The 10,942-nt window shown below is 34.4% G+C and overlaps 1 protein-coding gene across 2 annotated transcripts; it reads right to left on the bottom strand.

The window, feature by feature from the left end:
* Positions 1-530: 530 nt before the first annotated feature.
* Positions 531-8,051, bottom strand: LOC104884697 (cell number regulator 1). Of its 2 annotated transcripts, XR_788769.4 has the most exons (6): positions 7,358-8,051; positions 7,071-7,134; positions 5,187-5,351; positions 1,856-1,921; positions 954-1,347; positions 531-857 (listed from the first exon to the last, which is right to left on the bottom strand). XR_788769.4 is itself a non-coding variant. In XM_010669383.4 (5 exons), the coding sequence occupies exons 1-5, from the start codon at positions 7,624-7,626 to the stop codon at positions 1,153-1,155; spliced, it is 759 nt and encodes a 252-aa protein (XP_010667685.1). In that variant the 5' UTR covers positions 7,627-8,051; the 3' UTR covers positions 531-1,152. The 2 variants fall into 2 exon arrangements, 1 of the variants encoding a protein (XP_010667685.1); XM_010669383.4 differs by having other exon boundaries at positions 531-1,347.
* Positions 8,052-10,942: the final 2,891 nt, after the last annotated feature.

The raw sequence follows: 10,942 nt of genomic DNA, 5'->3' as shown, positions 1-10,942 counted from the left end.
ATTTTTTAGGACATGTACGAACGACTAAAGCTCCTTTAGATTTTTCTTTGTTTTTATATTCGATTATATTAGCAATAGGTTGTACTTTGTCGTTTGATCAATACAAGTTTTCTCAATAAAAAAAATTATAAATTAAGATAAAAAGACAAAAATCTTTCATTTTTAAAAAGCCCTTAAAAGACGACACGTCTCCAATTTTGTATGAGGTTACATTTATTGCTGCTTAACGGAACTTTCAACATATTATTTTGTTTTCAACTCACCACAGCATAAATTCAATAAACCTGCTAATCCCTTTGTGTACGTATTTTGATATCATTATCTACAATATAAGAATTAGTCATTTCTAAAAAGCCCCAACTCACCAAATTTTTGATGATAGATAGTTTTGTTTATGTTTAAGTGGTAATTGTTCTGCAACGGTTTTAGTCACCTGACCCCCCAAAACACTCAATCATATTTGCAAAGAACGTTTAAGTACATCCAACATTCCAACCTAAGAACATGCAATGGAAGTAATACGTGTGAAGTGACCAAAACCATATGTGAAACAATGCATTATGAAGCTGGATAGTAAATAATGAAAAAAGGGGGCATATCATCATTACAACACCATAAAGAGAGTGAAATCATAGCACAGTTTGTTCTCCCATGTCGAACCACAGCGGCAATATTTTACTTAGTAACCACCAGCACGACCTGCGATTGTCGCCTGCTAACCTGAGGACACATAAAAGCAATATGTGACCGCTCTGAGGTTTGCAAAACACATATATGTTCCTCAATCCACACACATTGTCTCTCCTTCGGCAATGACAATGCACCTTCAACATGATCTTGTTCTTGTTCATATTACACTTCAAACACAAGTCAGAAGGTGTTCCCAAGTTAAATCCCTTGTGCTAATGTAAGTAATCTACATGGGAGAAGATAAGAGAAAATAGCCATCTTACAAGTTTGAGTAACTACTCCTCTCATTGCCAACATATATGACCTCCTTAGGTGGCCATAATTCTCCTCTTTTTTAAGTTGCCCGGGCCTATTTTCGAATTCTCTAAATATTTGACAAGTAATAAAATCCACAAATTAGTTAGCCCTTTCCGGTACGTGGAATTTGTGGCGTCGTGAATGGTTTGTGCCAGAACGTCTAGCTCAACATTGATTTTGGAGATCACCTTCACCTCTTGGAGATGCATTGGTATCACGAAAATTTGCCAAAACTGAAGGCGGGGGATGAAGCTCAACAAACGCTTTGCCACCTTCACCAAAACTTCCTATGCATATTGTGTCGCCCCGTCCATGCCAAGTGCCGCCTTGAACATTGTTCATCTCCAATGTTCTAGACTCCTGCATCAGACATGGTTTCACTCTCAGACTTCCATAGGCAATAGAAAAATAGGGATCCAAATATATTCATTTTAAAGATGTTCTATTTCCAGGTATCCCAGAAGACTATCTGCAAACATATTGTTTCTACACAACTTTTTTTGATATATAGGTGGAAACGGTACACTGGGCCAAAGCTTGGGGGTTAGTACAACGAGATGAAAAACAGAAGCACTAAGGCCCATCAACACAAAAATTCCCTAAAGGTTACATCGGGTGTAGAGCCTGGAGGTCCAGGCACTCTAGAGAGAGCAACCAAACATTCTTTCACACCCATACTTTTAACTTTTTCTTCTTAAACAAGGGTTATGTCATGTTCACAAAACAAGCTAGAGGATAGTAGGGATGGTGGCATACTACATATAGAGAACAGTTCAGAGAATAGCTGAAAGTTCTGTTTAACTTCCAGTTTTTCCCCCTTTTTTGCTGCAAACATTGTATTTGACAACCAGATCATGCAGAGACGCACCTGACATAAGGTGCAGCACGGGCAAACCAGATGGTAAACACAGTCGTCCACTGAATTGTCGCTACCCTATAGAAGGAAGCATTTTATAGAATTAGTATAGCTCTGCTAATATAAATAAAAGACAAGTGCAGAAATAAAATAAACAACATTTGATCTAGGAGTTCTAGCTGCATCACATAACCAAACCCCTAAATAGATGATAAAGTAAAGAAATAGTAGAATAAGACATAGCAGGAGTGCAGGACCATGAGTTAACAATAAATCCCCCAAAGAAACAGTGAGCATTAGTGGTAGAATACATAATTTTCACGATCGCTGGAGGCATCAACACTTCACCACAGCCAAAGAAAGATATTACTCCAGACAAGCAGCTAAATTGTAATGCTCTAAGTTCCTTGGCAAATCTACAACACTACTAAAAGTGATCAAAATGAAAGTCTCTCTCATTTGTCCCAAACTTCCTAATTTATTTGGCTGTAAACTCATACATTGCATAGTTACATCGTGGTAAGCTCGACTGGTTTGCTACATTACGGAAGGAAGAAACTCTTTTATTAGAAGTCACATGCTTTGATGAGAGAGCCATGAATGATATTAGTGTCTCATTAGCAATTGATTTTTTTAGACATTTGCAAGACAAGCATGGTTTTTGCAAGCCATAATTATAAGCTTAAACAAAGAGCAATTAAAAGGCTCGTCAGTGAAAGATGTGGGGGATGCTTTGAGCTGAGAGACTTCCATCAACCTTTCAATGGTTCCATAAGCATAAATTAGAGAATTCAAAATGTTATTTGGCTGCAATCTTGAATGTGATGTCCTGAAATGTTGTGAACATTTGGAAATTGGAACTACAAAGGTTCCCACCTCCCAGCATATACTTCAACTATTATCTAAAGTTTCACAAGCATATAAAAAGGAGGGTCTCACAGAAGAGCTTAGAGCCTTCATTACGTTTTTCAACTGAAAACAGATACAGAAACCGAGAATGCCAAGAGATTTATTTCCAGATCAGATGTTTGTTTAAATGGCACATCTACAAATTCTCACGAAGATGTGTTTTGACCTTATAATATGCTTCAAATGGCAATTGGTATCAACAATGGTCGTATTACCCATAAAGTGGCCTGACAAGGCACAACTAAGAGAGGTGAAACTTGGTCAGACCCTTAACTAGTCAAACCACGACGTTTAATTTAAACTAAGATTGTCCTAAGTGTGGCAGTGCAGTTCAGCAAGTTCTTCCATCCAATTAAAGCTTAATTACTTCAAAACAATTTCAACCTAAAATCCATATCGCGTTATTTCACCCTAACCCAAATCTGACCCAAAGAACTTTGCACTTTGCAGTCATAAACTTGGGCCAAAATTCAACAATTGACTAAACACAAGCTCCATACAGAACTTTATACCAGCAACATCTACATGAGCACCAACCCTATATTACAGTCACAAAGCTCCCCGTCCAAATCTGCAGTCTTAGATGCCTTGTATAATACTTAATGGCCAATCTTGCAAATTTCACACAGAATAACCGCCACATAAGGACATACATGTACTTCCAGATCATAATATCAAACACCAAGGATGAGAGTTAGACCCTATCTATAGATTCTATACTCTACCCACTAGCCCACCAATTATAGAACTTAAATTCCCCAGAAACCACCTGTAATAACTAGTAACTACCAGCTGCTAACATCATCCTGATTGTGGGGTTCATAGACTGAGGCCCGCAAATCTACACCTTAGAAAAGTTTAATCATCTTACCCAACGTATAACAAATTCAAAAAATTTATGGGAAAGAAATACTAATCAGGAGTAGCCAAAATATCATATAGATCCATCTTATGACTACATTAAAAATCAGCAACTAATAACTAATCTATGAGACAAAGAAGAAAATCCCTGTCACAACAGTGCTGTAAAAGCACTACTTGAGGAAGCTTATGAGCACGCCATGCATCCCATTATTTTATGATTCATATGAAAAGGATTTGCTTTGGTAAACAAAGGATTTTATGTGCCATCAGGGCTTTGTAAGCTTCCTCAAGGCAGCTAGTGTCAAAGAGAAAACTATTCCTAAAACCCAAAAGTATTGTCTGTTTTTCACCACCACATAATGAGCTTGCATGTTTCTACGAGTTGTCCTGCAGTCCATACTCCATAGTCCATTGTTATGGAAATTTCTGGGTAGCAGCTTACCTAATTGCTCTTGGACTTCTTACCAATGAGAATAACTTAGTCCCCATTCAAATATCCAAAAAATTCCTAAACATTCTCAACCTTTTGTTTTCTTGCACAAATTTTGCTTTGAAAAAACCTGTCCACAGAAAGGGTGGCTGGAATCACCATATCAAGGTTGATTCAAGCACAACTATGATGGTCCAGCTTACCATAGTGGTGGCTTTGCGGGTTATGCAGCTGTTATCAGGACCATCTCTGCTAGTGCTTGCTGGAAATTAATAGGGGTTGGGAAGTACATAATTAGCTCATCTGTGGAGACCAGGAATTATTTCTAAAAATGTCATCCATAGACCATAGACCATAGACCATAAACCATAGACCATAGACCATAGACCATAGACCATAGACATAGAAGAAATTATCACAAACATTGTAGCACCAACCAACGGAGTCTTTAATCCCCTGTTGTCTACAGAACCCAAACCTGCTACTGATGTTTCAAGTTATGAGGGAGGCAGAAAAAAAGTTCCATTTCTGTATATTATGTTGTGTGATCCTCTTACCCAGAAATTTACTTGCTACTTCTAGATTTTACCAGAGCAGGTGATGGTTATAAGTTTATAACCCAGTAAAATCTTAAGCTTCCTCTACTCTGAAGTGTCAAACAAGTTGTGATTGATGCAGAGTAATCTTAGAGCCATGAGAAATCACATCTCCATGATTCCAAATTCCAATCAAATGTATTGTACATAGTTAACAAGATGACCTATATGTCAGAGTCAACTTACAAGTCGTTTTACTCCAGTAAACGGGAATAAAAGACAACAGCCAAGCAACTGTTTCAAGCAAACATCGTACACAACAAAAGCTAATGAGAGTAATTGGCTTAAAAAGAAATTGCACTTATGCATCCAAACCATCAGAAAAATAGCAAGAACTGTCGATGAAGAAGCTTTAAAGGCATGAAAAAAATAGTAAAATACACAGTAAGGCAATGTTGAGACAGCAGAGCAAGCTTCACTATGACAACATCATAAAAGGATTTTTAGGGAATTTAGGAATGAAACCATCCCTAAGGGCAGCATGGTAAAACTAAGGCAGGAGTCAGGACCATTACAGAAATAGAACTAAGAAAGAGATACTCACTCTAATATTAAACTTTTTTCTTATCCGTGTGCGGAAAAAACCCAAGTAGGTTCCCACTGACATGGTGAGTGCAATAGTCAAATACAGGAAACAGCGCCTCCTGGTCACTATGAAGGCAACACAGCTGAGAAAAGCAAAGATAACTAGAAGGAAAGAGACAGCTCCCTGCAACATCACAAAAATTCCTTACTTCAGAAATTAACTCACAAAGAAAGAATTCTGAAACACAAATATGAGATAATAAAATACTTCCAGTGTTTTACAATACTTGCAACTATTTGACTTTTACGTTTGCCAAAGGACATTTTGATCATTAATATATATTATCAATTAGTAAATATTATAGAAAGTTGATAATGCATAGAGACATACAATAAGCACCAAAGACCAAAGTTATCTATAATGGGTCTAGAGAAACCAACCAAAAGAGGTAGACGGCCAAATCCCCTACTTTGCATAATGTTTTGGTGATGGGACTAAATAATTAATTTTCTTAACAGCAGATAAGCAAATAATGCATTTAATGAAATTCAAAAAGAGGAAACCTCATTCATATGAGAAGACATTAAAAGAATTTCAAAAAACTCGAAGTTCTATTATCTATGTCATAATCAGGACTGGGTTCGAAGGCCGCAAGTTAAAAAGATCTTTTGGCAAAACCATTTTTTTTTACATCTTTTTCTTCTGTGTTTAGAATTTCTTCCAGGCAACTTCAACTCTATGATTAACAGGTTATCTACACAGGAAGATGATACGAGTAGTTTCACAGTGGAGAGCGGAGACCACCATGTGTTTACATTATATCTAGAATGACATTCTTCACGTTATGCAATTTCTTGTCACAGTAGCCTTCAAACCCCCTAAAGCGTACCAAATGCACAGGACAACTTAGTGGAAGATGAATCATTACTTTCTGCAAAGGAAGTTCATTATAACTCATTTGCCCTCAAGGAAATTCTAGAATAAGTAGACCTAATTGTGACACAGAGCACCACATCCTAGCATATAAGCTATTACAAGATGCACGTCCCTGAATCAAGAAATTCCCTTGTTTTTATTTCATGAATTCTTCTACTCATGAAAATTCATGATTACATCAGTTCTAATAGTTCCATAACCAGCCAGGCACTCTTACATCCTCAACTGAAACTCCTTAAATGTTGAAATACAATAATCCTCCATAGAATAATCCCCATTTAGTGGAATCAGCTAAAAGGTAGAAATAGAAGGGAGAATTTGTACCCTGCCTCTAGCAAGCAGAAAGCGCCTTCTGCAGAAACCCGTTTAACTAAAAAACATATAAGATAAACATCACGAGTGGCTAAAAAACACAGAAGACGAGTCTAATCTAAATGAAGGATACACCACAATAGACCATATATGCAACATAGCTTTCAAACTTTTGCCAAATGATATTAACTTTTTGCATGAAAAATAGCATGACCTATCTCTAGTCTCAATACCAAGGGCGGGGTAAATATGAGTAAAATAATTGGGGACCCTGTACAATTTTCTTAATTGGGCCCTTCATTTGTAATTCAAAAAATATAGGAGTATAAGATTCGTATTTACACCTGGCTAATGACGTCTATCTTCAAAAGTTTAAACAACAAAACTTTGATGAATTTCATGGTCTCGTTATTCCTTCCCTTACACTTTTACTACTGATCCAAATATTTACTTTTGTCTAATCTTCAAACAATTGAAAATAATTATATATTGAGAACTACCCCTGCTCAATACTACCCTCTTTTACACCAAGATGCATTCAACAACCTAGAGAGTCATACTTTATGCTCAAGCATGTAATCAAAGACATCATATTTCAGTAATCAAAAGCTTAAATTCAAAACCAAACTTCCACAAAGTTATGATAACCATTACCTGAAGAAAACAAGGGCCTAGACCAGCTCGTCTCATGTTCTTCCCAAATCTGTAGCATGGACAACTACACCAACACCAAAAAATACAAAAAAAAAAAAAGTTAAATAATCAAGCACGCAGTCAGCATCTTAAACCCAAAAATAAAGAAAAGGTTTAGATAAGCTGAAAATGTCTAAAAAAAAATTTTAACACAAATTTTAATCATTCAACTAATAAATTACAGCAAAAAAAAAAAAAAAAACTGAATTAAAACAACTAAAATTGAGAGAGAGAGAGAAAAAGCTCACCAGATAGTTTCAATAGCAATACGATGATCATCAAAACAATCAAGAACTTCACCTTCCCACATCCTCAAAACCCCACCACCATACTCAACTCCTCCATTTTCTTCACCTTCTTCTTCATTTTCAAATAACCTCCATTTGCCTTGGCTTTGCATAGCAACCGTTGAACATAAAACATCAAAATCCAACACTGCAACACCTTCAATTAATCTCTCTTCTTCCTCTTTATCAAACCCACCTCCCACCTTCTCTTCCTTCCCCAAATCCGCCATTGAAATCCCACAATAACCCAACTTTTTCAGCAAACAAAATCACCCTTTTTAAGAGAATCCCAGAAAAACCCACAAATTTGAATGCAAGTTGCAAACTTTTTTCAACAACCCAGATAAACGATTTTGTGTAAAAACTCAACTAAACTCAGCAGCCCAACAAAAAAATTCACCCCCTTTTAAGAGCAGAGAATTCTGTGAACCTTAGCCACACAAGTTTGCAACTTTCAACAAAAAAATTGACGCAAGTTGCTAACCTTTTGAGGCACCCAGAAAAAGGGTTATGAATATAATTTTGTATATATTCAATGTTTTTGGATAATTGAAAAGTGGATAACCAAATTGTATTAAAATTCAAGTTGTTTTTGTGCTGTCAAAAACGATTTTATTTTTAAATTTTTTGTTTTCCCGTTAGGAAATTATTACAGGGTGGTTGTTTGAGACTTGAGAGTCTAATAATGGGGGATTTTTGTGGGGTCCAATTGTTAGTTTGGTGGCTGCTGTTTTGGCTTGGTGATGTTGATGGTTCGGGATGTTGCCATGTGAGACAATTGTTAATATTTGATTATTTATGCTGTTATACATCAAATAGGATTGGAAGATGAAGAAGTATTATTCGTCTGCTTTTTGGGTGGGAATTCGAAGATAAGCATAAAATGGGTGACAGCTTGGTGACTTAACATAATGATACAATAATTTATTGTTAAGATATCTCTATTATATAAGGGAAGGGGAGCAATGATGTCCTCTTTTGAAATGCCTATTTTGCACCCCTTCTCATTCTAAATTACAAATTCACTTACAAATCAAAGGGACTTCAAACAAAAATACCAAAAATATAATTATAACAATCACTCACAAGTCAACTAAAATCATAAAATTGCATAATTTACGTTATGCAAATCAATAAAATGAGGAAACTTTATAAAAACTTATAAAATCACTTACAAACTACAACCTATGAAAAAATTGACTTGAAATCAAAGTGTCTACTTTCTTTACAATTTATGAAATACTGTACTTAATTCAAAAATCAACTAAAAAATTATATTATTAGAAATCATAAATAAATTCAATAAAATTTCTATTTTGTTCATAGAATTTAACTTTGAAAAGTAAAAAAAAAAACAAAAAGAATGGTGAGAAACTTAAGTGACAGAAACTAAACCAATCAAATTTTACAACTAAAAACAATTATACTTTGTATGTCTAATGTTCAAATTTTGACTCTTATACCAAAGAAAATTGAATTTCTGTTTCGAAAAAAATTCAAGCACGCATCGCGTGCAAAACATTCTAGTGTTATATATGAGTTGGAATTAAGATAATGAAGGCTAGCTTCAATTCATCTTATTTTTACTTATTTTATATCAGATTAGATGAAACTAAATTAGATAAGATCAAAAAAGATAAGTTAAAATCAGATGAGATCAGAAGAGATAAGTTAAAATCATATCAGATGAGTTAAAATCAAATTAGATAAGTTTTGGATCATATAAATTTTGGATCGGATAAGTTTTGGATCAGATAAGTTCAGATAATGCTTATATTTAAAAACTTATTATTATCATGACTATTTGATGATGATTATGATTATTAGTATCTCTAATGATATTATTATTAATATATAGTTTTGAAGCCCGTGCGTTGCACGGGTTATTGTTTATGGTATTTTTGCAATTTTTTTGTTAACATTGTTGATTTTTTATTGATGTGAAATGAAAATTTTCAACCTAATTATTATATAATCTCTTCATTCTTTTTCTATTGCAACAATTGTCACTTTGAGTAGTTTCATCTACTCGAATCACTTAACTTTTGGTAGGAAAAAAAAACTATAGTTGACCACATCGTCTTTACTTTATGTTAATAAAACTATCATTAATTACTCAAATTGCCTCATAAAGTTGTGTTTACTTTATTAAGGATTTACTTATCCACTACTCTAGTTTTAACCCTCTATGCTAAACTACCATTTTTTTTTTCTTACAAATCATGCCCAAACCCATTGTTGCAGTAGAAAAAGACTGAAAAAGTATTTGTCGTTATACTTTAATTTCTAGATTTGTTATTGTGATAGTATACATTTTATATTTTTAATGTTCAGTTGAATATTGTAGCTAAGTCTATTATTAAATACTCCCTCCGTCCTAAAATACTCTTTACACTTTCCTTCTTTTTTTGAAAGAGAAATTTCATTAATTAAAGGCCAAAAGGCATCTACAATAGATATTAAAGAAAAATAAGATACAATTAAACAAGATTAAATCAAATTCGTCTACGAAGAAACTATAATGAACCAGATCGAGCAATACAGCGCAGCCCCCTTGTATTTGCTGAATCAAACAACTATTGATGAGGAAGCTAAGTCTATCATTTTGACATAGTTTGAGAAGAGCATTCTTGATCGAGCCATGTTAATCGCATCCGAGATTCCAATACCTTCATGTTGAGTCTCGAACTTCAACCAATAAGAACAATTTCTCACACCTAAAAACAAAAAAATCACACTCACAACTCCCATAGGGGAGAAAGACATCTCCACAACAGAGACTAAAAATCTCATAACAGGGTTTGAAGAAATCTCATAAAGAGATACTCCCTCTGTTTTTTTTTATCATTCCTACTTTGACTTTGCACGTTTGCCAATGCATGTTTTAAAACTTAAATATCTTTCATTATATATTAGTAAAAATTATAACGATTGAATATTAATAATGTACTAATTGAGACGAATCAAACAAGACCCCACATGACTATGTTTTTTCTTATAAATTGAGAACATTTGAGAAGATTCTCTCTATGCATGAATAGTGTCAAGATTCTAAGTGAGAAAGATAAAAAAAAACAGAGGGAGTACTAATTTATTCAACAAAACAAGAAAATGAACTAAAAACTGAAAATAAAAGGGAAAAAAGGGCTTACCATGGATGAAGTCATCGATGGCAGCCCCTAATTGATGAACAAGAAGTAGGAGAGAATAGGGTTTTAGAGAAAAAAAAGAGAAAGAGAAAGAGGGGGAGGCAGGGTTTTTTAGGACACTATATTACTCAAATTTGTCTCAAATGAAGCTTCTAATCTTCATGAAATGATTTTTTTAGTCTAGTATTTTCACTTTCCTTTTTCATCTAACCCATAATACTCTTTACACTTTTATTTTGGGATATGACCCACTATTATTTGAATCATTCTATCTTTTTAACTATTGGCCCACACTCCCTTTTCTCTAAATAAAATAATACCACTCTTATTACCTACCAATTCTAACCATGATCCACATTCTCTCTTTTTTAAATGAAATAATACTACTTTTACTAAC

Source organism: Beta vulgaris, chromosome 8 (assembly GCF_026745355.1).
Source record: "Beta vulgaris subsp. vulgaris cultivar EL10 chromosome 8, EL10.2, whole genome shotgun sequence".
Lineage (NCBI taxonomy): Eukaryota > Viridiplantae > Streptophyta > Magnoliopsida > Caryophyllales > Amaranthaceae > Beta > Beta vulgaris.
Note: the sequence above shows the minus strand (reverse complement) of the source record. Positions and strands in the feature narration are given on the sequence as shown.

Excerpts from the sequence above, each read along its gene's own strand:
- LOC104884697 (XM_010669383.4), bottom strand. The coding sequence starts at position 7,626 with ATGGCGGATTTGGGGAAGGAAGAGAAGGTGGGAGGTGGGTTTGATAAA. Across the intron at positions 7,135-7,357 it reads ATTGCTATTGAAACTATCTG|TTGTCCATGCTACAGATTTG; the intron begins GTGAGCTTTTTC and ends GTGTTGGTGTAG. Across the intron at positions 5,352-7,070 it reads TAGGCCCTTGTTTTCTTCAG|GGAGCTGTCTCTTTCCTTCT; the intron begins GTAATGGTTATC and ends GTGATGTTGCAG.